This window comes from Thunnus maccoyii, chromosome 13 (assembly GCF_910596095.1).
Source record: "Thunnus maccoyii chromosome 13, fThuMac1.1, whole genome shotgun sequence".
Lineage (NCBI taxonomy): Eukaryota > Metazoa > Chordata > Actinopteri > Scombriformes > Scombridae > Thunnus > Thunnus maccoyii.
Window position 1 is genome coordinate 12923010 of NC_056545.1, and position 25647 is coordinate 12948656.

General features: G+C 40.4%; 1 protein-coding gene and 1 long non-coding RNA gene across 4 annotated transcripts in view; one reads left to right on the top strand and one right to left on the bottom strand.

The window, feature by feature from the left end:
- gabra6b (gamma-aminobutyric acid type A receptor subunit alpha6b) overlaps window positions 1-914 on the top strand; it is a 38013-nt gene extending 37099 nt beyond the window's left edge. For all 3 annotated transcript variants that reach the window (XM_042430668.1, XM_042430669.1, XM_042430667.1), the window contains one exon: window positions 841-914. In XM_042430668.1, the coding sequence (XP_042286602.1) occupies window positions 841-853 (13 nt within the window). In that variant the 3' untranslated portion in view covers window positions 854-914. The remainder of the gene's footprint in view (window positions 1-840) is intronic.
- Window positions 1-25647, bottom strand: part of LOC121909868 — a 77655-nt gene that overhangs the window by 18782 nt on the left and 33226 nt on the right. The window contains exons 2-3 of the long non-coding RNA XR_006099540.1: window positions 16763-16881; window positions 16278-16370 (exon numbers count right to left, since the gene is read on the bottom strand). This is a non-coding gene — a long non-coding RNA (uncharacterized LOC121909868). The remainder of the gene's footprint in view (window positions 1-16277; window positions 16371-16762; window positions 16882-25647) is intronic.

A 25647-nucleotide genomic window follows, 5' to 3' on the forward strand; every position in this document is an offset into this window, starting at 1 on the left:
ATTCAAATCTAACAATTAGTGCACAATTAGCATATACAGTACGGTGAAATATTGTCGGACTAGAACATAAAGTGCTTCCTTCACCATATGGCCAAGCATGGGTTTAAACTAAATTGGAATGTCAGTGTACACAGCCTCCCTAAACAAACACAAATCTGCATTCAGTACAATGTTAGAAATAGTATTCAATTGAGAAATCAATCAAATTGAGCAGAATTGTGGCTCCGTGTTTTCCTTTTAAAGGACATTGACACACAGCACCTACATGTACTCTAACCCATACTTCCCCCTCACCCACCTACCAACCAAAAACACAAAGAAAACTGCCTTTTGTTTGCCAACGGCCATGCAAGTTCTCTGGCTGAAAATGGCTCTCAGTGCTGTCAAAAGTGTCTCCTGCTTTAACACATCAGGCGGAGGAGGTGGAGGTGTGAACTACCTGGCAGAGGTTCCCAGACAAGTTTCACAAGGTCTTTGTGAACAACATTGGCAGTGAGGGACTGAATAAATTCAAAATTTAAATTCAGCCTGGAATGGATGCCAGCCTTCACAGCAAGATTGAACCAGAGTACGCTGTTACATCATTCTAATGTGTGTTTGTGCTTGTGTGCTGGCAAATGTGGACGGATGTGAAATGGAGTGGGTGTGCATGTGTAGGTGTCTGTATGCATATATGTGTATGTTTGAATATGATAAAATATATTACATAAATCTAAGGGGAAACCTTTATTTACTCTGGGCAGCGTACCAGGGTGCCCCTTTTTCTTTCTCAAACACACACAGTTGCTGTTGCTGTCACTAATTCTATTTCCTTTTCCTTCTTTTCTTTTTGTTTTACAGGGACACCGTCTAAGCCCAGAGTTCATCTTCCTGGAAATCACAAACACACACACACACTCACTGTTATACACATGCACATACACACACACATATATATACTGTATATGTACTGTATATATATATATACATAAATATATATATATACACACAACAAATAGATGACAGATGCTTGTCAAGCTCTTTTATGCCGCCTCAGTGCATTGTATTTCTTTTAAATACACCCTTGGAAAGTGAGTGTTTTGAAAGCCAATGTACCAGCTTCTATTGCCAACTTGACATGGGAGCTCACAGCCTGTGGGCCCCAGGCTCTGGAATCATTTCAAACAGGTAATACATCTCTCTCTGTCTCTCTCATTTCTTTATATCCCCTTCACAATATTAAAAAAAGTTACATCTTATGACACTTTTTCAGTGTCTTTCCTGTATCCCTCTCCCAAGTGGATGGGACTATTCAAGTTGTAACGGCTAGGCTAGCTAGGCTGTAGCCAGAGGCACTACTATGTTGTATGTATGTATTTCTGTATGAGTGCGACATGCATGCATTTCCACACAAGAGTGATTTTGCATGTATGTTTGAAATGACACATTCCCTTCCCTGATATTTAGAACACACTTGAGGGAATGAGTGTACCCGTTGTCCTGACTGGATCCAGTGTGACTGACTCACATTAACTCTCCCATTCCCAGCTCTTCTTATTCCCCACCCCCCCACCCCCACCCCCTGCACAACACTATTTTTTGGTTCATTGGCTTAATTTCCCTCTGCTGATGAAGTACAGAGGATGTGAGGCAAAATCTTCAAAGGGTTTTTATGGTGCATTCCACAGATACATTGGCCTGGTTGAATATTCACTGTCACATTCACATGAGGGTGCAGAAACGTGCACATGCAAATATTGAAATAATACAGAAGACTAAGACGTGCACACATGCCACACACTTGCATTTTGTTTCCCATGATTTTCACACAACGGGAGTCTATGTCCTAGTTTTCCTATGGACAGAAATAAACTTTGTGCATGATTTAATGACAAGTAATGACTTATTACAGCTCAAAGTTATAAGCTATGATCCATCTGGTAACATTTTTGGAAAAAACAAACACGGAAACGCACAGTAACAACAGGAACAAGAGAAGCGGGCACTGAAAAATTGTTGTAAAAACAAATCTTCAAGTTTGCCACACATGCAAACCAGAGGAATTGGTTTTAGTTGAAAGAAATAGCACATAAGACATTTAAATGCAACAATAAATGTAAACATAATTAATGGAATGTATGGCACAGTCTTACTGTATGTCAGACATTCATAAAAACAAGCAAGAACACTTACAGTTAACTCGCGACTGCACGTTCTGTATACATATTTGCTTGCATCTCATGCAATACGGTCGTCATGTATCCTGGCAACAACCTATCTTTCCCCCTGAGAAGATTAAGGCCTTAAATGCTAACATTGTTATCATTTCCCTCTTTATTGTTTCTATTTATTGTAGCCATTTTAACTGGTGTTAAAAGATCCCTACACTAGTAGCCAATTATTAATTGAGAGAACAGCTATGGTGTCTGGTTTTCATTTAAAAAGGAGCAAAAATAGAAAACTAAACCTATAATCATCAATTATACGAAATGCCAAAACATATTCATTAACAATCCACTTGTGTGGATTTGCATATGATTATGCACCGTTTCCAATTAAGTAGAGAGGGTAACGTGGTAAAGCCATGTGGTGTCTAAAATTAAGCTGATGTGTGTTTGCTTCCTCATGACATCCATCATCCATGAGTATGTTCTCATTAAAAGTGTCTCTTATTAACACAGGCACCTTTCGAAATGAAAAACCTGCACATTGCACCTCCTCAGATCATAGTATATATGAAAATTAGGCACTTGCTTTGAAAATTAAACTGTTTTATGTTAAAAAAAAAACCCTATACAATTGGTGTAAATTTTCCTTGTGTTCTTACTTACATACTGAGGACTTAAGAAGTTACTGAGCATTCAAAAGAACATGATTTTCATTTTCTTTCATTTTGAGTTGATCTCCTTCCAGGAGGAAGCTCTTCATTTGGTGCAATTATTAGTGTTTTTTTTTTTACTTTGAGTACTTTGATTTGTAAACAGACCAGCATGGTAGAGCTCAGTTCTACAACATTGATATAATAAATCAATAATGCATGATTAAATCGTTGCATCTCAAACATTAGCTTTTCAAGGATAAAAATATGCAATGCAGCAATAAATGCAATATAGGCTCTGGTGGAACCCCCCAAGGTTGCGTCCATTGCCTAAAACCATACTCTGAAGTTGCAAAGCTTTCATGAACTGGTTGCAATCAAGCAGCTCTATCGCCAGACAAGGACACGGATATTGGACAATTCTGCAAAACCCCAGACTACATCCAATGCCAAGGATTTTAAATTGTTGCTTGATACAATATCTGTGCTTGGCAACTGTGGTATTATTAAGGTAAGGTCATGGTTTGACTACTAAAAGACTTTCTGTTCAGGGAAAGATCATGGTTACAGCTCTGTGACAGGATGCAAACTCTGGTCTCCTGCCTGGAAATCTGATGTGCTAGCTTTGAACACATGACAGTGTACTTTGAATTTTTGGTCGGTTGACAGTGAAATGACGTATAACTATAGCCTAGCATTGTCAAAAATGGACAGTAAAAGATTTGTTCATTTGAAGGTTTGTTGTTGCATGTTTTTTTTTTCTTTCACATGTACACCAGAGGACTAAAGGAACAGTGATATCAGACTGTACAGTACGGACTGTCTTTGTATCCGTCCTCTTTCACTACTTCATTCATCACCCTCCTTCCCTCTGTCTCTGAGGCAGATGCTGAAGAGACAAGGCATTTCAGCCCTTATTGTCCTGTATGTCAGGCTCTATTGTGGGAGAGCCTGACTGCCAGTGAACTCAGACTGCTACAGAAGTGCTGGCTCAACCCTGGTGGATCCTCAGACCACTGACGACCTCCCACCTCCAGCAGTGACTGAGTGTGTTTAGAAAACTTCAACTGAATAATCAAACAGAAATAAACTGCAGAGAGGGAGTTGTGTACAGTATATGTGTATGCGTGAGTGAGTGTGCTTCTTTTTTTTTTTTAAATATGACTGAGCTTGTTTGCTTTTAGCAGTGACCCAATTGATCTGCCCTCTGACCCCAGCCTAGCTGCTCAGCTCCATCGCACCATTGGGAAAACTGCACTTGCATGACCTCCAACCCTTTATGTGCTTGTTAGGGTTGTCGAATGTAGAAGGTTGTGAACTCCATAGAATATAGAATTCTATTGCTATGGCGACTGCAGACGTAAACTGCCCTTTAGTTGTTCTGTTTCATTTCACAGGCATGTGATTTATTGATTCTTTCATTCAGTCAGTGTTAATTTTTTTTTTTTTTTTAATTTCTACACTGTCATTTGCCTAGAAATTGTGGGACACAATTTAGAAGACAATGAATGCTTTACATTGTTATTTTATGTATATATTTTGTGAATATGATTAAGTATTTCTGTAGGTTGCTATTTGTATTACGACTGTATGACCCTGCTTGATGATCAGCTGCACTGCGTTAACCATTTGTATTGGTTTAAATGACAAGACAACAGCTTTTGTATTTTAGCAGTTCCTCCACATCCTTGTACACATTGCTCTCCATTAGTTTTTTATTGTCATGAGGATGGTGTTTTTACTCCAACAGAAAAAAAAACCAAGATAATTTGCATATTCAGGTCTTTTGTCCCCTGTTAATAAATGAACTCCTCCTCACTTTTCCCACAGGATTGTATATTACTATGTTCAATAAAGCCAGATTATTTCTCTCTTCCAGTTTGTATAAAATGACCACTGTGTAGTGAGAGATACACTCTTAAAATAGTCCTTAAGGTTCTGCTCATTTGGGGATTTTGAAAATGCAATCTTTGTTGTAAGACTGTGAAGATACAGTCTTTGTAGCCCTTCTTAGCAGGGCATTTTTCTTATTACTATTGTGATATTATTATTGCATAACATGTGGGATGCTTTTTCATCCTAACAGATGCCCAAAATTTTATTTCTGGATAATATTGCAGCCTGTCTTCATGTTGAATATTACAATGGTTTAATCTAACTGGTTTCATTTATTACTTTCAACCACACAGTATGAAGCCAATAATTCTCATTTCGCACATGAACTGCACACTAAACGTGACTGCTTTACCACTCCCACTGATTATAGTAACAATGTGATGTTATGAACAGTAGATATGTAGTTTGTAGACATGTAGTCAATGAATCATACAATGTAATGTAATTCAGTCTCAATATGTTCTACTCTGTGAATGGGTGACACTACAGTAAACTACAGCCTATGACACTGAACGCTGGTTGACATCCAGTGACACTTTTATATACACAAAACGACCATGTGTATGCAACTATATATAAACATACACATACTGTAGTTCATGTATGAAAAGTTGTCCAGTTGTCCAACATTTTTTTGAACCTTAAACACCACAAAGGCATGCATTTAGCTGTAAAGGAAAGTTAGCCTTTGACCCTTGTAGTGTTAACTCTCCATTCATCCACCTACAGTGGTTTAACTTCCACTTCCATCCCCCATCACTCTCTCCTCTCACTCTGCTTTCATTCCTCTACGTTAAGAGCAGCCAGCAGGCAGAAATAACCACAGGACTGACAAAATCTGAAGTTTTATCATCCAACTTCCTGTTCTGTTTGGATACAAACACAGACCTGTCTTAGTCTGGGTCACAGTAGCCAATCACAAAAGGGTAGAGTGCCACCTATTGGTGCACAACCTGAATCCTCTCTCCTCTCCATCACCACCTATCCTCTTTCCCTCCTCCCACAGACACACTGGCACTCAACTCCTACACACTGACTCACCATATGTTTTTACACACGCACACAGTTTGAGCGCACAGTGTTACTGCACGCACACAGAAGACTGACATGTAGAAATATTTTGGTGTGTGTATATATGTGAGGAGGCACACAGATGCTCATGCATGCACAAATATGTACAAAATCATACAAATGCAAAAGCTGAAAAATACTCACAACTCACCAAATGTCACCAAATTCATTACAGGCAGTTAAACATCTGAATAATACAGCAAGAATAATATAACAATACAACCAGATTTTTAAATGAATGTTTCAATAATTTAGCATAACTTTGTATGTCAAGATTTATTGGTTATTTACGAATAAACCTACTCACTATGAAGGATCTTGATTTATTTGTTTGTTTATTGAATTTGAAGATTGAATTACAATACAATAATGGAAACTAAATGGGCCAAAGGTACATATAGTGATTCTCCTGGTTTAATGTTTTTAATTGTTATTTATATAATCAAAATAAAAAATACATTTTCATGGAATTCAAATGTATCAAACTGACAGAAACAAGTGTGCATAAAGCCAGAAAGGCCAAAAAATGTCAAAATATCAATGAAGTGCTCAGTTTAAGGTGAGTGCCACTGTAAATCAAATATCAATTTTAGGTGAGGAGGTTTAAATAAGGAGGAGGGAAGCAGACGAGTATATCTTGACCTGCCAAACTTTTGCACATTATTTGCTGTGGTGAACAGAGTTTAGACAGAAAAACACCTCTTAAGAAGTTATCTTATCCACCATAAACAGTAAGTATGAGAGGTGAATGTGATAATGATTTTAATTTATACATTGAAGTTCCCTGGCTTTCACTGTTATGGTGATGTGAACTCTTGCAGGGATAACTGTTCGAGCAACGATGATACGTGTAGGCAGAGAAAAAGGAAGGCAGCTTATTTTGCTAACCTTTGACCCCTGAGAAAAATAATCTATACACACACACACAAATAAGGACACACATATACACACACAAGTAAACACATGCTCCCCCTACGCAGACGCTTGAGTGAGTGAGAGCAGCGGAGTGAGTGAGGCTAGCTGGGCCAAAGTGTAGCCGTGTCTTAGTGCTCCTCTACTGTGAACGATTTCCACAACGCTGTCAACAGGCACCATATTAACCACATCAGATTCACTCAAATGCCAGACTGTCACATGCAGTCTGATTCATCAACTTTCCACACTGTCAACCCAGGAGAGAAGAAAATAGACAGACAGAAAGAGGGAGGGAGGGGGCAAAGAGGAGACTGAAAAAAGAAGGTTAGAGGTAAGATGCAAAGATATTGCATATATATATATATATATATATATATACACATATACATATATATAAATAAATAGGGGCATGATGGAAAGGGAAGAGGAAAGTCAGGAATAAACTGAGAAATTGATACTGGAGAGAACCATAAGAAGTGAAATATAATAAGTAGTAAGAGGGAGGGGGATAGAAGATTCGAACAAAAGACGAATAAATAAAATGGGCACACAAGCAGAACTCCAGCTTTCTCGTGCCTGACATGCCAAGCTGGTGCTCAAGAAGAAACACAACGGCACAAACCAGCCAATAACCCGGGAACACTGAGTGTCACACAGATGGGAAACATACTCAGACTCTCTCTGTCTCTCCCTCGGTGACAGAGCCACAGAAACACTAGTGGTGGTAGTTTGTGTGGAGGTGCCAGCTGAATCTCATTTCATTTCGTTCCATCTCCTTTCCCTCTGAAGGATGTAATGTGGTGTCATGCACACAGATCTCCAATTCCATTTGCTGCTCAGTGGCAGTACAGCGCGTGAAACAATGCTTAGGAGGTTTCACTTGATGTGGAGTATCTTGGATGGAACTATCAGGCATATCACATTTCAGCTGTTGAATATATGGAAAAATATGAGCCTGAAGTGTTTTAAAGAGCATTGATCCAGTAAGGCTCTTGCAGTCCTTCAGTCTGTCTTTTATACAGAATAGGAAGAGGAGAATATCCTCAGTGTTTATTAATATCATGCAATGTATCGCTGTGTGGAATGTAAATGAGGTCTGAAGACGCTCATCACAGCTGGAGTGACTCTCTGTCACTTGTTGCAAAATCATTTTGAGCAGGGAGAGATTGCTCTTTACGTTGAGGAAAACTTAATAATGTGTCTTTCTTTTAGTACCTGTTCACTTCACATATGTGAAGATATGAGTTTGTAGGTACCGCAAGAGGTTTACAATGCTTATACACCAGTGGGGAGGATGTCTGTTAAATGTGATTACACTAGTAGTTGTGGAATATAGGGAATAATACGGCAATGAGATGTTGAAAATGTCATTCGAGGGGGCTACTTTCTGTGTTTACTTCCAGATTGTCCTTTAAAATAAAGATGGATATCAAGACTTACCTTGTATTATCTTCAGTTGTATCATTAACAAAGTCATTCTTTATTGTCTACCAAATATTAATGACTGACAAAAAGGAGACGATACAGAATTTTCTTACTATGTAGCTACCTGAAGATCTGTTTAAAAATAAGAATTCATGCTTTCCCTGACTTCAGAGTCCTGAGAAAACAATTCATAGATTGTATTCCATCAAGTAATTATTTTAAATCTATGAGAAAACATTTAGCTCTGGCGTTGATACATTTGTGAAAAATAGAATTATAGCATTTTTACAGATTTCCTTGGTTTCAATAAAAAAGGCTGAAACAAGAAAAAAAAGAAGCACAGACTTTTTATTAGTTTCAAATATGAGTTAGTCTTTGGATGATTGCCCCATTATGAAGTTACTAATGAGCTTAACCTCTTCTGATTTTAAGCCATTAGTGGAGAAATTGCAAAACTCAACCCTGATCTGCATTTAGCCCCAGTAACCCCCCAGTGTAATTGACCTTAGTCTGCTAAATCATGGTAGGGTATACTGTATATACAGACCCAGTCTCATTTCATGAAATATATTTCCTGGTTAATTTGATGAGGAACATCCTGTTCTGATTAGACCTGCACACAGGGGACGGTTAAAAATAACCACAGAATCAGTGACAAACGACCTCCTTCGATACACTCCAGCGCTCCATGCGCTCAGGAACACCAAGCAGATGAGGAGCTTCAACTATATATTTGATGCAAGATCAAAAACAGTTTCTGAATGGATTACAATGAATAGATTTGTCTGTTGATCTCTTTGAATGTGATGGCATGTACCATGTGCTGTGTATTAGTACAGCTTTATTTGATCAGGTGGACAAAGTTTGGTTTAAACTTTAAACTTGAAAAGAATAAAAATCCTATGAACCTATGAAAGTTTAACAAGATCATAGGGACTCAGTGCATCTCCATTCTTTTGGCTGCTTGCTGCCAGTTAATTATTTTTAGACAAACACCCTGTGAATCAAGGGGGCCTGATACAACAGGTTGAGTACTGGGACTCAGTGCCTCATGTTGTCTCGTACTGTAGGGACGAAAGCAAAGTTACTATCTGTGTCTGTATCTGTTTATTTCACAGTAATGCATACTTGTATCTGTATTTATGGAATTACACCACAAGTGGTCAGGGCCTGAACCAAAAAAAATAGAAATAGTTGAATTAGAAATCACCTACACTGGTTCATTTTATGTGTTAAACTGTATTCTACTGTTATTTGTACATATATCTATGATTAGCTGCGCACAAAATATACAAAATAATTTTACTCTATGTAACTAAATTGATAAAATAATGAAGAATGAACTGTATTTAAGACCCACCTAAAAAAAGTTAGTCAAAATGAAAGTGAGAGAGTTTTATTGGCTATTGCATGATTTGATTCTATAAACTGTGGGTTGGGTACAGTATATACCCTAATCAGAGGATGCCCAGATGAAAATAAAGTTGCTCTGAAGTGTCTGTGATAATTAAATTGGCAGGAACGCCTTCATTATGATTTCTAAACAAATCTAGACACTTAACCTCAATGGACATTGGAGATCCTGCCACTACTGTATAAATTGTGTGTGTGATGTCTGTGTGTGTTGATTTGACTGAGTTATGACTTAGTGAAAAAGTGATGTGATGTCTGTGGAAAATGATGTTAATCAGGTGAAGAGGAAAAAAAGAAAAGGAAATTTTACTGCAGACATTCGGATCCTGTTTGCATTTGTTCACAGAGCACAATCCTTAAGAGTCCTGTTTTTATGAAAATATTTTTAACTCTGCAATAAAACCAGTGTTGGAATATGTTTATTGTCCTCAATTCATCTGGCTTAATCAGGCTGGCTTAATGCTATTCTGAGCAATACCCATAAAAAATGGAGAGCAACATGCACCACCGCCTCAACAAAGCATTGTTCTAATCACTTTTGGCAGTTCAAATAACCTACTGCCGTTGTAGGCATGAAGATATGGTGCAATCTTTGGCAGCATTAAACCAGTCTCCACAAAGTCTCTACATAGCAACACCTCCAAGCATATTATTAAAATCCCTCTTGATGCCATAGCAACCAAGTTTTTCTCATTGCAAGAGGTCAGTCAGAGCTTGTGAAAAAGATGGCAGGGTATCAACGGCTGGGGCTCCCACGCTGGCAGGTGAAAGGTCACATCTCAACTTCTGCATCATGATGCATTTACTCATGAGGACACATCTGTTTCTTGTTCCTTACAACCTAGCTATATTTTTGCCACTCAATAGCTGTCACTCAGTAGCTCTGTATGCATTTATGCAACATTCATACTTGTTAATTTGGTTCTTGCTATTTCTCTCATCACCTTCACCAACACCTTTTGCACAAGATGAAGATGAGGACCGGCTTGATTTATCTGTTCCCCACAGTTTCACCTTTCATATATTTCATTCTGAGAGTACAACTCACAAATATAAGATTAGCATGCTACTATGTCAATTAATTAAACCTAAAGTATGACAAATAGCCCGTGTGTGCCAGGGTAGCAACATAGCATTTGGTTACAGAGTGTATCAGATTTATCTGAGTTGAAAGCTACAGCTTAATAATGAAGTTGCTACAGTTGCTGTGACCAGTTTTTATGAGGAGAAATTAATAGATGTGATTCTGTGGCCTAGGCGACTAGCCAACTGAATTCTAATCAAAACTGTCTTATTCAAACAAGACATTACAAGTGAACACATCTTGGCTCCGAACACCATCTCTCTGTGTTTGTGTTGGACTACATACAAGATAAAATACCAAAACTGTCAAACACCTCAAATTTGAACAATCCACAATCCACTTGAAATGGCTGGAAAGGGCATTTTAATGAATTGTATACAGGAATCAAATTGAAACACTTGCTGTCACCACTGACAAGCTGCAGGAGGTGACAGAGGAACTTTCAGAAGATGATCACAGTCAATGAGGGAGCTGTAAATGACCAAACCAGCATTTGTGCTTCTGCAGCATATGTGCATTCTGTGTGTGTGTGTGTGTGTGTGTGTGTGTGTGTGTGTGTGTGTGTGTGTGTGTGCTTATTGACCACATTATGGGAAGAAAAATCTGTTCACACAGTCACACTGTGGGGATTCACCTCTCCTTACTAATTGCAGTGTAGCCCACTACAACTCAAGACTAAAAAGTCAACTTCACTAGGGTCATGCCAAGTGGATTGTGATTATGGTTTTTGGTAAGTGTTGACTTGCATCCTCCTGTCTTAAAGTCTAATCTTTTGTTGACCAAGCCATTGACCCCAAACTCTACCCTATGCAGATTTTGTCACTGTATTCTGTATTTGTCACCTACATTGCTCCTGTCATAATTACTATGGTCATTAGAGGGCTTCAGTAATTTGAATGTAAATATAAGTTGTTTTGGGGCACTTGCTTAAACAACTGATTCTGACATTTTTCAGGGAGGACAGTCTCCTCATGTGTGGGAGGAACAAACTTGCAATCCTCACGGTCAAAGTCTTCCTGTCTGATTTCACCTACTGTTAACAAACTACTAGTCTGCCACTGTGGATTCACACATGGAAACAGGCCTGGGTTAAAGGGACAAGGGGGAGTGTTTTAAGCCTGATGGGTCATATTGATGATGTGTCTAATGCCATCCAAAACAGACCTGATGGGTTTCTCCCTTGTCAGTCTTTTAAAGGAGGGGGGGGGGGGGATCGCAGAGGTACTGAGGATAGGACCATCTAACCCTGATTACTTTTATTGATTCTCAGGGACTGTAGCTTTAACATATTGAACATTTTGTCAAAATCTCTATTTAGTAGTGCTAGTATTGGTAGTATTATTGTTTCATGTTTTCATTTGTTTTAATTTATTTTCTTTACTATGTGTTATTTTAATATTTTAACCAGGAACAGTAACCCATTCTAAATAGTCATTCCAATTTTATCATTAGTAGTAGTAGTACTTTCAAATTATTTTTATTAATCATTCAAATTACTAACTCAAATAATCAACAAGGGCACTAATCTGACTGACTCATATACATTGGTAGACAAATTGACAGGGACACCACAATATGATGCAATCCAATACACCACTACTACAAACTGTGGCCTACAAATTGATCACAGAGTTGATTCAAGTCTCTGACACTGTCTAAAAGACTGACTAATAAAATATTAATCATTGTCTGTATTTATGGCATACACCATATCGCTAAATGTCAGAATTGTATTCAGACACTAACACCAAACCCACTACACAACTGAGCAGCACTGCTGGTAGCTCAGCTGTCCAGTCATGTATGTTTTAACCCTGTTCCTGTCCGCTAACTGGTATATCTAAATCCCACACTCATCAGGGTGTGAAGCATAGTGTTAGTCCACTGCAGTTTAAGCAAAAGACATTTATTGTGAGGATTACAGCAGGGGGGAAGAGAGAGAGAGAGAAAGAGAGAGAGAGAGAGAGTACATACTGGGTGATGGGAAAAGCCGATCGGTACTTACAGAAGAGCTAGTGCTATTAAGCAGCTTGGTGTGACCTCAACATCTAGATTATACTGTAGATATGCAGTACTGTGGGTGTGCTTGACCATTAATCCACCTAACATGAAATGAGAAACTAGTTGAACAGTTCATAGTGTAAAATATTAACATAGTTTGTACATGGATATTTTTTTGTATTTGTTTTAACAATGAGAAAAATATTAACATGAGGCAGCATAGAAAAAAGAGAGAAAAGTATGTTGATATACACACATCCTCTGACCTGGCCACTTACAGTATATCAACAGCTATATAAGCAATTTATACCTGACAACAGTATATTAGGCACCATGATTTTTGCATTAAAACATCTCTATACATCAACCGGGCTTCCTGGCACCGAGCACCCGAGAGGAAAAATAGTTTTATTGGCAGGAAAATCTGCCTTCTTAGCAGTTGGAACTCCTTGTTGAAATCAATGCATTTAGCATTTAATTTTTCAGGCATTTTGGGACAGGCCATGAAGGAGGCAGGCTGAGAAAGAACGTTAACAAATTTAAGCAGCTCGGCTTTGAGGTGGCTGACGGTTCATTGTACAACAACAGTAACAGCACAGGTTATGTAAATACACCTACTTTATCAAACCAAATCACAAGCTGCAGTGAACAGAGAAATCCTCTAAAGAATAGCACTTAATGCCTCCTTTATAACTTTATGCAGCATTAACATGCATTGCAGCAATAAATTCTGTGGCTTACCATTCAGAGGTGAAACTTTATTGCAAACTCACCCCTTTCTTTTCGTTTAGCCAGAAATTCCTGTGGACTATATAAAACACAAAGTGGTCAACAAAAATAATGGAAACAGCTCAGATATACTCTGCCAACCAGGATTAGACTCTACTGTAAAAGTGACCTACAGTATTCTGTCTTCTGATTTTTTTTTCTCCTGTTTCTTTGCTCCACGTTTGCATATCTTAAGTGGAAGATTGATGGCAGGCCTCATGCTGTGGACAGAACCTATGCTAATGAGGAACACGGGAGACCTCCCCTGGGTTTAGAAAGCAAGCTGAATGAGAAGAGGCAACTGTGACTCTAAGCACAGCGGGTGCTGCCTGATTCTGCTGGAAAAAGGTGTGTACATGCTGTATGTGTGTGGGCAAACAGTGCGTTTTTTGGTTGATGGCTACATAATGTGTGTTCAAATGGGTATTCATGTGAGTATATAAACATAGACATATATGCCCGTCTTATTAGAGAAAGGATTTGGTGTGGTGAGGTGGTGGTGGAGGGGCAATAGAAATATCAGACACAAATAAGGTCAAATCCACATTACCATGGTAACCCACCAGAAGAGACCAGCTGGTCCATCTGTTCCTCAGCTAACTTTGAGTTGGTTCACCCACACCTCATACCAGCTGCTGTTGTTATAGTCATACAGGATCTGCGTGTTCACTCAAGCAGCAACATCATGTGCTACACTATAATCCATTTCTGAAGAATGTGTTCACAAATGCAAAACAGAAAAAGAAGACATTCCTTCATTACATGGATTATTGTTATATACAACAAACAAAAAATGCTTCCTTTTTGATGAGAGGAGGGCAATAAATGGTCTATGTCAAAGGCCCACTAGACTGCCTAGAAGATGTTTTGTCATTATGTTTATCATTTGGGATTTTTGTCTCAACGTTGAAAAGCATGCACTTTCGCAAATAAGTGAGTGACAAAGGATGGTTCACTAGAATACTACTGATAAAAATATCATGTATGTTTGATAATCCAAAACACAGTTGAGGTCAGGAGCAAATAAAAAGAAATGTGCCAACTCTCTTATAGCAGTGAGGATAACTGGCTGCATAATGTGTGAATTTTGATTATTATTTTATGAATAACCTTGGAATATTCCCATGTTACATTCTGTTTTATTTTGGTGTTTCCTGTCAACAGCTCAAGCTTGGCCATCTGATTGGCAGGTACCTGTGTTGGCATGAGGGCCGAACCTATATAGGCAAGCCATTTGTTCAGCTCCCTCTCCACCCTGCTGCAGCATCACCTTTGTGGTGATCAGTATATACTTTTCATTCACCTATTTAATTCAATAAACTTTCATGCTTTAAACCACCTTTCTGCTATAGCCTCATCCATTACTATTTTCAGTGTTTTAGCCAGCCGTAATAACTTTTATATTATTCTTAGATCATAATTATCAGCCTTGACATTTATCATACAAAAGAGAAAAAATAGTCACACCATAAAGGTCAACAATCCTGTCTGTGTATCAGGGATTAATTTGTCTTTGTTAGTAAGACCAATATGTACATTCAAGAAACACAATACATATAGATCTAATCAGTTATATTATTTTTATTCTATTATATCATCTGAGCACATTTTTTTAAACTATTATACAGTTGCTCCTTTATTTGGTACCTTGGCAGAATCAGCAGGATCATAGATCCTATATCACTTTGCTTGTGAAGTGTGAGAAACACAATTGTCTTGCTCTCTCCTGCATGTTTGTGAGCAGTGGATTTTCACCATTTACCAGCTGTACCTTTTGTTTTGATATTTGTGGGGCAATCTTTGGCTCAGCTATCTTGGGGAAATTGTTCTCTGCGGTTAATGTGGTTATGCACCTTAGACTCATATAGCCTAAATGGTTTAATTATGATGGACAGTTATTCAACTAATCTTATATTAAGGCAACACATCAGATCTAATTAAAACTTAGCTTCATTATTTGGAATCCTGTGGTGATGATAGTCTGTGCCCAGTTAACTCCATTAGTGGTAGCAGTAAGATGTCTTCATTTAGTAGCTCTTGGTTCAAAGATAAAGTGTGATTTGAAAATTTGGTAATTGGGATGCATTATTAGTTTTTTTTCAATTGCCAATTTCACATGTAGTGTGTGTATTGGTGGCACACATTGTGCAAATTATTGATCTCTTTAAAAAATAAATCATACACATCATCTTAAATCATTTATGCTTTTTTTTAAAGTTACTAATGATTGTGATACCAATGATTAAAGCAGTTGTACCAACTCAATTTCTGTATGTATTGTGAGATACTGGGGAGAGGTGTTGTGAAAGTTAAAGCTTCCTCAGTTTTACCTACACAATAACTTACTCATTTTGCTAAATAAAGACAGTGTTTATCTGTAGAACATTAATTTCTAAACTTTCAGAAAAAGTAGTGCATGCTTCCATATGAAGCATCTTCCAGCACAGCACAGTAAGTGCACCCAGAGTCAATAATAAATCCCCTAATAGGCAATTTCAGCAACACACAGTCTGTTCAACCACGACTGCTCCACTGCAAGTGGCAGGTGAGGTACCATAACAACCCTCTGTTGTGGAAATAAATTGTATCAAAACACAGCGCTAGTTTCCAAGACGTGAGTTTAGGAAGTGTCTCTTGTACAAAAAAGTGTCAGTTAAAAAGGGCAGTGAGATAAAGAAATTTTAATATGTACTTTTAATCGACAGGCTGGCCTTCTGTGAACCACAATGCCTTTTCTCCTGCAGTGCAAAGAGACCAGGGTCACAGTTGCATAACATGGCCAGCTGGGGTGTTTTCAGTCTGTATGTCAAATGGATATTTTTCTGGGTAATTTCTCACCATGGCGGACACTCTGATTATCATGTGAGTGTGGGGGGTCCAGAGCTGAGAAGCTAATGAACTGCTTACATAAAGTCTTCTGCCAAGGTTGTCTCTCTCCGTCAGGATGTCTGGGAAAAAGCTCACTGCTCACTGGAGCGGGACGTTCATCTCATGGATGGGCTTTGGAAGAGAGAGAAAGCAAGCAAGATAGAGAGAGAGGGCGAAAAAAATGAGAGAGGTAGAAATAGAGGGAGAGTGGGGTGCAAGGGAAAAGTTGAGGAAATAACAGATGGCTAGATATAGCTGGCTGAGTGGATGGATGGATGGATGGATGGATGGATGGATTTATGCCTATTTGGATGTCTTGGATAGTTTTAGCTCAGAGATCGAGGAATTGTGAAAACCAAAATGACATGGACTGTTTAGGGGGGGAGGTAATTTTGTCATAACAATTATTTCCCTGTCTCCTTTAAAATACAAATATAATACGAAGAGAGAATGTCAAGATGGCAGTCGATCTGAAAAATCTGAGCCAACCTTGCCTAATACAAATATGTGAGAGCACATCTTACTGAATAGCAAGCCTTCAAGTGAATGATGAGTTGTGTCACATGGGTCAAGGCATGGTTGTTTTGGTTGAATGGTTTTCTTGTCTGCCTGGACATTTTCAGCTTTTCGTGATTGCCTTGCCCTGATGAAATGGGAAAAAAAAACAAAAGAACAAAAATCTCAAGAGAAATAGTAATTAGCAGTCTGTCCAAAATGTAACAGACAGTTATTAATCAACTTTTAGCTTCCGATTAATAATGACGTTTTTTGAGTCAATTGCCCTGGTGCTGTAAATACTCACCTGTGCTTTTTAATCAGTGACTGAAAATCAAATTCAAATTAATTTACACCTGTTTGAGTAATGTGTGCTAAAAACTAAATGCAGGGATGTCAAAAGATGAGACTGGTCAAAATAAAAGATAACTGTATTACAATCAGTTCCACTACCATTATGTACTTGCATTTTCCCACAAACACTGGGAGAACCTATCATAGGAGAACCTCTAACCCAGATACAACACAAGTACCAACAAAGTGACTGTCTCAAAGGGGAATAAATGTGCTTCTAGTGACTGTCAATGCGCCGCAGACATCTGTACACTTCTAGCAGAGAAACAGAGAGCCTGACAGTAGCTGCTCATGGCTGGTTAGCTCTAAATACTGGCACCGTGATGAAACACATCGCTATCTATGTTTCCACCAAGCAGTTATGGTCAAACAGTGTCCACACACACAGTAGCCACAAAGCCACAAACGGATATTTACCTCCACTCCTCTGTTGCAATTTTTGGTGTGCTAGAAGCATCTAGGTATAACAATGTTGGTCTGTCTGTCATTTGGTTGGTTGGCCCACTTTGGTCTGCACTGAAATATCTCAATAACTAGTGGATGGATTGCCAAGGAATTTTGTACAGATATTCATGGTCCTGAGAGCATGAACTCTGATTACTTTGGTGATCCCCTGACTTTTCCTCCAGTTCCACCAGCAGGTCAAATTTTTCAGCTATCCAGTGAAATATTTCAACATCTACTCAATGAATTGGCACAAAATCTGTAACAAAGTAAATACTTTATATTTGGTTTATGACCAAATACTTACAAAACAAAGGACTACTTTGAGTAGTTTAGGTTTATTGTTTATTAACAAATTTTTGCATGCTAACATGCTAAATTAATAAATAAAATAAACTAATGTGTTCTTGAGAAATGCTTTTAATTTGCTGAAGTAAATGCCCTGATCCCCCACTGACTTCCCACCCTCAACTGTGTTGGAACTCACAACCATACCAAGACATACCGCTGCCTGGAACAGAAACGTAGATCTGTCTATTGGCATGCCCCTGGTTAAGGTAGACTGGGGTAATGATAAGAATCTGTGAGGAACTGCTGTCTACCATAATGTAACATACTCAGCAGTATCTGATTTCCTTTATACAACGACTTCATAAAATAATTTGAACAATGTTCCATAAACACTACAGGGTAATCAAAAGTATGTCTTTTTAATTAAATGATTTCAAAGTACAGTAAAGGTTCTTACAATCTAAACTAAAAACACAACAGAAATATAAATTGTATTTCTTATGATTATTGTGTATTCCTGTTCCAGCTACAATGCATAAGCAAAACAGTATGCTAATTTGTTCTTGACCATTACCTATGGAAGCAAAATGATGGTGTGAATCTGACTAATAATCCCTCTAAAGACTTTGTAGACTTAATATAATTAAGGTTTATGCACAAAGAATGTAGTGTATGCCAGTGACTTAAGTTCAATCAATAACATCCCTGATTCCTGAATATTTGCTGCAGGCTATGCAGTCGATCTTATGTAAAAGCTATGTATTTCCAACTGGTGGGTGGTTTTGCATGACCAAGCTGAAAGCAAAATCTAAATAATCCCTGTTGAGCTTACAGTATGAGTAAGATTGATTTTTTTCCCCTTAACATTAATTAAACAGCTTTTTTTCCTGGCAATACATTGCCTGTGTCATAATCATTCTCTACTGTGTGACAGGCTATGATATAATGTGGCTTGATGGAGGCAAAAACAGAACATTTTGTGATAATACTGTACCACAATTAACACCAGTTTCTTAAAACAGGCTTTTTCATGTGCAAATTTATGAATCATTCCCCAGTTAGGTTAGAGAAAAAGATTGGTTAAAGTCCTTTTGTAATGATGAGCACAAAAAGCAGTCTTCTCCTTTTTAAATTTAGCTATAGTTCTAATTTATTTAAAAATGTGCTGTCCTACTTATATTACAGGGTTATAAAATCTGTAAATAATACCCTGAATGAGACTGTTGAGTGCATGGGGCATGTTGGGTTGAAGAAGGACAACAGGGGGGAGGGAGGAGAGGGAATATGAGGGAGAAATACTTGCCCATTAGAGGCTGGTGTTGGCATGAAAGAAGTAGGGGAGAGAGGCAATGGGGGGGTGATGCCGAATGATGAAGAGTTATATTTGGAAGTCGGAGACATGAGCAAACGTCAAAGGTGAAAGCATTAGCGGGGACAGGGCACTGAAAGGAGCAAAGGGAAGAAGAAAAAGGAGGGCAGGAGGAAGAGAGAAAAACACCCACAGTGAAGGGAAAGAATATGGGAAAGTGAAGGAGAAGGGTATGGGTATAACAGATGTGGGAGAGGGGAAGGAGAAAGCAAAATCCAGCCTGCAATGAAGCAAGGGAATGTGGGGAAAAGTGATCAAGGCAGGACCAGCGTTAAGGTTGGGGGAGTGGGATTAAAGAGGAATGAGGGAGGAAAAGGAAGAGAAGAAGAGAAGAGAAAAAGCACTGGAAGTGGTTATAAGAGTGACAGGACACTAAAAGCAAAAGGGAACTGAAAAATCAGTCTGGAGAAATAAAAAATCACCTTCCAGTGAAATGGAAAGAAAGAAGGAAAGCGGGAAGGGACTGAACAATGGTGCAAAGAAGACACACCAGCTGAAGAATGGGAAACAAATATTGGAGCAAGTATAATTTAGTAAGGCAGAGGGCTCGGCAAAGAGTGAATTGGAAGAAGACGAATTAGCATCTTGGGAGAAGGAAGAAGCAGAAGTCTGAGAGACATATAGCAGCACAGGTGAACCTAGGATAAGGGATGGGAGGGATGTAATGGACACTGTAGGAGGGAGATAAGAGATTGGCTGGAAGGACAGATGAATGTTTATGGGTGGATAAATGTTGGATGATGGCTGGATGGGTGGATGGATGAAGGCTGTAAATTAGAAAAAAAGGGGCTGCCAGAGACAAGAAATGAGAAGGGAGGCATCTGAACATAGCCAAAGTGCAGAAAAGATAAGTGAGAGGGGAGAGGGAAGCATTAAATGATAACAGAAATTGATTAAGGCAAAGACGTGTGACAAAAAATAAGCATTGAGACGTAGACATTTATTGGCAAATAACAATAACAATGATGATGATGATGATGCCGTGCCTCATAAAATCCAACCTCTCTGCTCTCTTTCTTCCCAGCATAGATGCCCTGCTTGTTGGAGATTGCTTCCTATAGAAATACACATCAGGATTTGTGCAGCCGTATTCTACATCAACCAATTTACAGCCTGGTCCGATATGCTGACAGTGCTCAAGTAAATACTTGCTCCAAGGAGAACCTTCAGGCCGATGTTGAGCTGACACATTTCACATCAGCATATATCATTTTAGGCCAGACACTCAACTCAAACAAAAGAAAACATTCCTCTTCCTATAGCCATCGGAAGCACAGCTGTCATCCCACAAAACCTCAGCCAACAATAGATCCTTTGAAAATGAAATTCCAGGCAATTTAACCTAGACAGACTACTCGCTAACATAAAGGTCACAGGTTTGATGTTTTCAGCATAAAATTGAGTTCTAGTTAAACATTTTTTCAAGAGGAACTTAATGGCCAAGAAATAGCCGGGAACAAGGATAGCACAAACATAAAATATGAAGTGTAATGCTTTGTTTGATCAATGATTTGTTAAGTTCCTGATCTGTTTGTGCCACTTTTAAAATATTAGCTACTAATAAACCTGCAGGAACAGTGCTGGATTGTGAAGCAATGTTTGCATAGTGGCCACAGTTTGAATTGCTGGTCATGTGACTCACACTGGTCCAAAAACACTTTTCCCACACACAGTCATTACAAAAGAGACACTTTTCAGCTATAAAACAATGAATGGAAATCTTTTTTCAGAGTTACAAAAACTCCAAAGTGACTCTTTGTGTTATCAGATTTTGATTCATTACAATTAAAAGTACAGTTTTTTGCAGTATTATTAGTAATTATCTTGCCAGAGCTGTTTCATCTCTGCAATTAGAGTTACCTAATTCCAGATTTAAGTAGTGCCTCCATTCCCTTTGTGCACTGCTTTTTAACCTCCAGAACAGTTCTGTCTGTTTGTAGAGTTAAAACTCCAATCTGCTGTCTCAGCAGCTAATGTGTTCACTCTGTTGTATTGTCATTGAAGTAGACCATTCCCTGCCCATTTTAAAAAGGTGAGAGAATCAGCTGCATGCCAACATGTAAATACATATGGGAGGCCACCTCTCCAGTGAGGTCCTTTAAGAAAGAGATACAAGGGTCAATCCCCTCCTTGTTACAGCAATGTCAGAGTGGTGGGAGGTAGAAAAGGCCCATGACCTGATTTTGGTCTGCGGCCTTGGGGTTAGGATCCTCTGCCTTAAAACCTACATTTACTTGAGAAAGGTGTAAAAAGCAAAATATAGTAAGAAACCAGAGTAAATTAGAATAAACATAACCACAACTATACAGTAGCAATGAGAATTCCAACAACACTGCCTCAGAGAAGCAGGCTATCAACTGGGAAGCTAAACTAAGCCTTATGTCCTGGAATTTACCACCTCTTTTTACACAAATGGCATCATCATAAAGTGGACAGGTTATCTTAGCAGAGTGAATGGCTCCAGGTGTCCAACACAATTCTATTCCCTCTTCAGAGATTGATGTCTTGGCCCTGGAGGTCAGAAAAAGCATTAATATGACAATTCCAAATCATAGCTTGAGAAATGCCACAGGTGCAGCAAGCACACAGGACACAGGGGACAAAAAGAGGATTACCATGTTGACTTCAGGGCCAATGTGATATATGGTGAATCACCCTCTGAAAAAGGGAATACACATTTTTTTTCACAGGCCCAAATGTTCTTAGAATATGGATTGTTCTAAAAGAGCAGAGCAAACAGAACAGCAGTAGGCATCCAATGACTAGTTTAGATCAATCCCTTTTTTATTAAAAAACACCAGATTTGCACTTTTATTACAGAAAATTGAGTGTTCTATCTCAAACAGGCTCCGCCCTCTTCTGGATTTTATACTCTCCTCCAATCACATGCAACCAATCACCCACTGAAATTTGCATGTACGTAGCCAGCCAATCAGGACCTGCCTACCGATTATGTGGCTCACCCAGTAGCTAAAGCAGTGTCTTGCTGCCGCTCACTTATCCATCTCTCTTCAGCGATGTGAAATCAGCTCACTGATCTTTCCTCTCCGTAGATAGAGTCATTGCTCCAAGCTCATTTCTGCCTGTCGTGCCCCAGTCTCATCACCGCCGCCGTCAGTCATCTCTTCTGCTTCGAGTGCCTCAGACGGGACCACACAGAGAGCAGCATGATTAAGACACCACCTTGCATGCACTGCTGGGCACTCCCTCCTATTCAACACCAGCGACAGTGGGACCATTTTCAGCTCTGTGATGTTTCACTCCGCTGCTACAAGAGCGAACTTGAGTTCGATATTGAGCTTGATGCCTCAGCTGAGACTCTCCATGCAGCTGCTCCAATGGATGATGGCGACAACCTTCTCATCTGTCTCTGCAACTCCACTGACCTTTGGAAACCTGCCGCCAACTTCAGTTTGCGATGATTTCCAGAAGATTATGGCCATGGCAGCGGATTGTGTTGGGTTCCCCCTGACCCCCCCTTGACAGAGCCACTGCAGCATCGACCGCAGAGTGGCCCATGCTGGAGTGAGGAGCGCGGACAAACCCCTGCAGAAGCTGGCTTAGGCTCTGGGATAGTCAGCGGCTCCGAAATGACTGTCAGCGGTAGGGAGCATCACATCGGCATGGGCTATGTTCAACAGCCCACAGCAATGTGGTGAGACTGTGCTTGCTGGTACCATTATTTATCGGACCAGCCGGCGTGGCGCATCTCCCTGAGAAACGGTGAGGTGGTGAGTGGCATTATATCCTCACACAGGAATAAAGCTTCAGACCCACACATTGACTGAAGTGAGGACGCCAAATGTCTGCTTAGTGTCAGCACTGTCTCCTGATGTTTGTGCTGCCCTGCATGGGACCAGCATATACAGCTGACCACTCAGGGCTATGTTAGTGCATCTGGCATCATTACTTCCTCCTTAGAGAGTAGTGCCCTGGGCCCGCATACAGACCAAGGAGAGGAGACACCAAGTTTGCTTTGCTCCTCTCCGGTTATTTCTGTGGGAAATACGAAGGATGACGGATGCACTGACATAACATCTAACGATGTGCTGAGGCAGCTGTTAGTGATGCGTTCATGGACCGCACTGTTGGTTTAGCCCTTTCAATATTGGCCCCCCATGAGCCAATCTTCCATTTATGAAAGGTTTGGCGGCAGAGAGGGCCGAATCGGAATATCACAGCTTTCTGGCTGCTGCCCTCCAGCTGACCACCTGTCCTCTGATACAGTTTTACAAGGCATGGCATCACAGCTGTGTGTCGGAATGGATGGACAAGACACTGAGACTGGTTTATTCTCTCTAGTTCTACCGTGTCCCTCCTCCATTCTTAGGCATCAAGGAGATAAATCTATCCTCCCAAGAGGAGACAGATTCTCTCTCCAAGGAGATCCAGGACCTGTTACTGAAACAGGCTGTCTTGATCGTTCCCACTCACGACAGACAGAGGTGGTTTTACTCCACATAATTCCTGGTGCCCAAGAAGACAAGGGGTTTCAGATCCATTTTGGATCTCTGCATCTTGAACCAATGTATCACCCAAAAGATGTTCCACATGCTAACCATCAGGAGAGTGCTGGAACTGGTTCAACCAGGCGAATGGTTCACCACCATCATCCTGAAAGATGCTCATTTTCATGTTGAGGTGGCACCAAAACACAGGAAGTTCCTGCGTTTCACCTTTCAGGGGATAGCCTATGAGTACAACAGGGTACCGTTTGGCTACTCCCTGGCTCCCTGCACATTTGGCAAGTGTGTGGACACGGAGCTACAGCCACTGTGCGACCAGGGCATAAGGGTTTTCTTTTACTTAGATGAATTCATTGTCATTGCCACGTCCATAGAATGGGCCATTTTCCACACAGCCTAAGTACTGCACCTAACCTGGTTAGGTTTCGCCATCAACTGGGAGAAGAGCACCCCCCAGCCAAGCCAGCAGGCAGAGTATCTGGGAGTCGTGCTTGACTCAGTCAGTCTGCTCTTGGATCCAAGAAGGCACAAGCACAGCATGGTGAATGTTCCCCCATCAGTACAGGAGGACCTGCATTATTGGGGGTCCCAAAAGCATCTGTTGACGAGATCACCACTGGGTCTAGTGACCTCCTACATAGCAGTGTTCACGGATGCATCCCTGATGGGGTGTGGGGACACCTGTCTGGGCAGAGCGATAGGTGATGTGGCCTTCAGGGGATGACCGACACATCAACCTCCTCAGACTTCAGGCGGTGCTCCTGGTTCTCCAGCACTTCCTGACTCTGGTTCAAGGGATACATGTATTGGTGAAAACAGACAACCATACCACGGTTGCCTACATCAACAGGCAGGGTGGAATCCAGTTCACACTCCGGTTGAAGATGGCAGAGAACCCGTAAGTGTGGGCCTCAGAACACCTCTTGTCTCTGAAGGCCCCCCACATTCTATGTCTGGCGAATAGGGGTGCCAACCTCATGTCAAGGGATGGCCCTCTGGCAGATGAGTGGGTGCTGCACTATGAGGTGGTACAGCAGATTTGGAACTGGTTCAGGAGAGTGGAAGTGGACTTGTTCGCCAGTCGAAACAACATCTACTGTCCACTCTGGCTCTCGCTGATGCATCAAGACAATCCACCCTTGTGGTGGACATGCTTGCACACATGTCATGGCCAAGGAGACTGCTTTTTGCCTCTTCATCTCATTCCCCCGTTGCTGGAGAAAGAGAGACTGTTGGTCATCCTGATAGCCCTGGATCGCCTTTCTGTGCCATGCCATGGTGTGCAGAGATAATCCAGATGTTGGCAGCCCAGCCCTCGTCCATCCCGACAGGGATCTGTCCCTAGAGGTGGGCTTGCTAAGTGTGCTGCCCACATTGGGCCTACCTCTCCGGTCTTGGCTCCTGAGAGGGACAGGCTGATGCGGGCTGGACTGTCTACACAGGTGATGCAAAACATCCAAGTGGCAAGAGTGGGCTCCACCATTACTTGCTACAAAGCTAAGTGGTTGGGATTCCAATACTGGTGTGAGGAAAGGAGAATGGACACCCTGATGTGTGCAGTGGGAGAGGTTCTCTCCTTTCTACAACATCTGGTGGAAAAGGGGCTGTCTCATGCCACTGTTAAAGTGTATGCAGCAGTTGTTTCCCCCTATCATGAGGGCTTTGGCAACAGACCTGTCTTTGCCCACCCCCTCGTGAAACATTTCTTACAGAGGGTTAGGAGACCACCGGTGGGAACTGCCATTGGTGCTCGAGGCCCTAATGAGTGATCCCTATGAACCTCTGGAGCACTGCTCTCTAAAAGTGTTGTCATTCAGGACAGCTTTGCTGCTTGCACTGACCTCAGCTAAGAGAGCGTGTGAATTGTGCGCCCTATCAGTTCAATCAAGCTGTTTGCTGCTTCACTGTGACCACAGTGGTGCCACTCTCAGACCGGACTCCATGGGGACACCAGGGAGGCAAAACTGCACCTCTTGTGCTCCATAAGTGC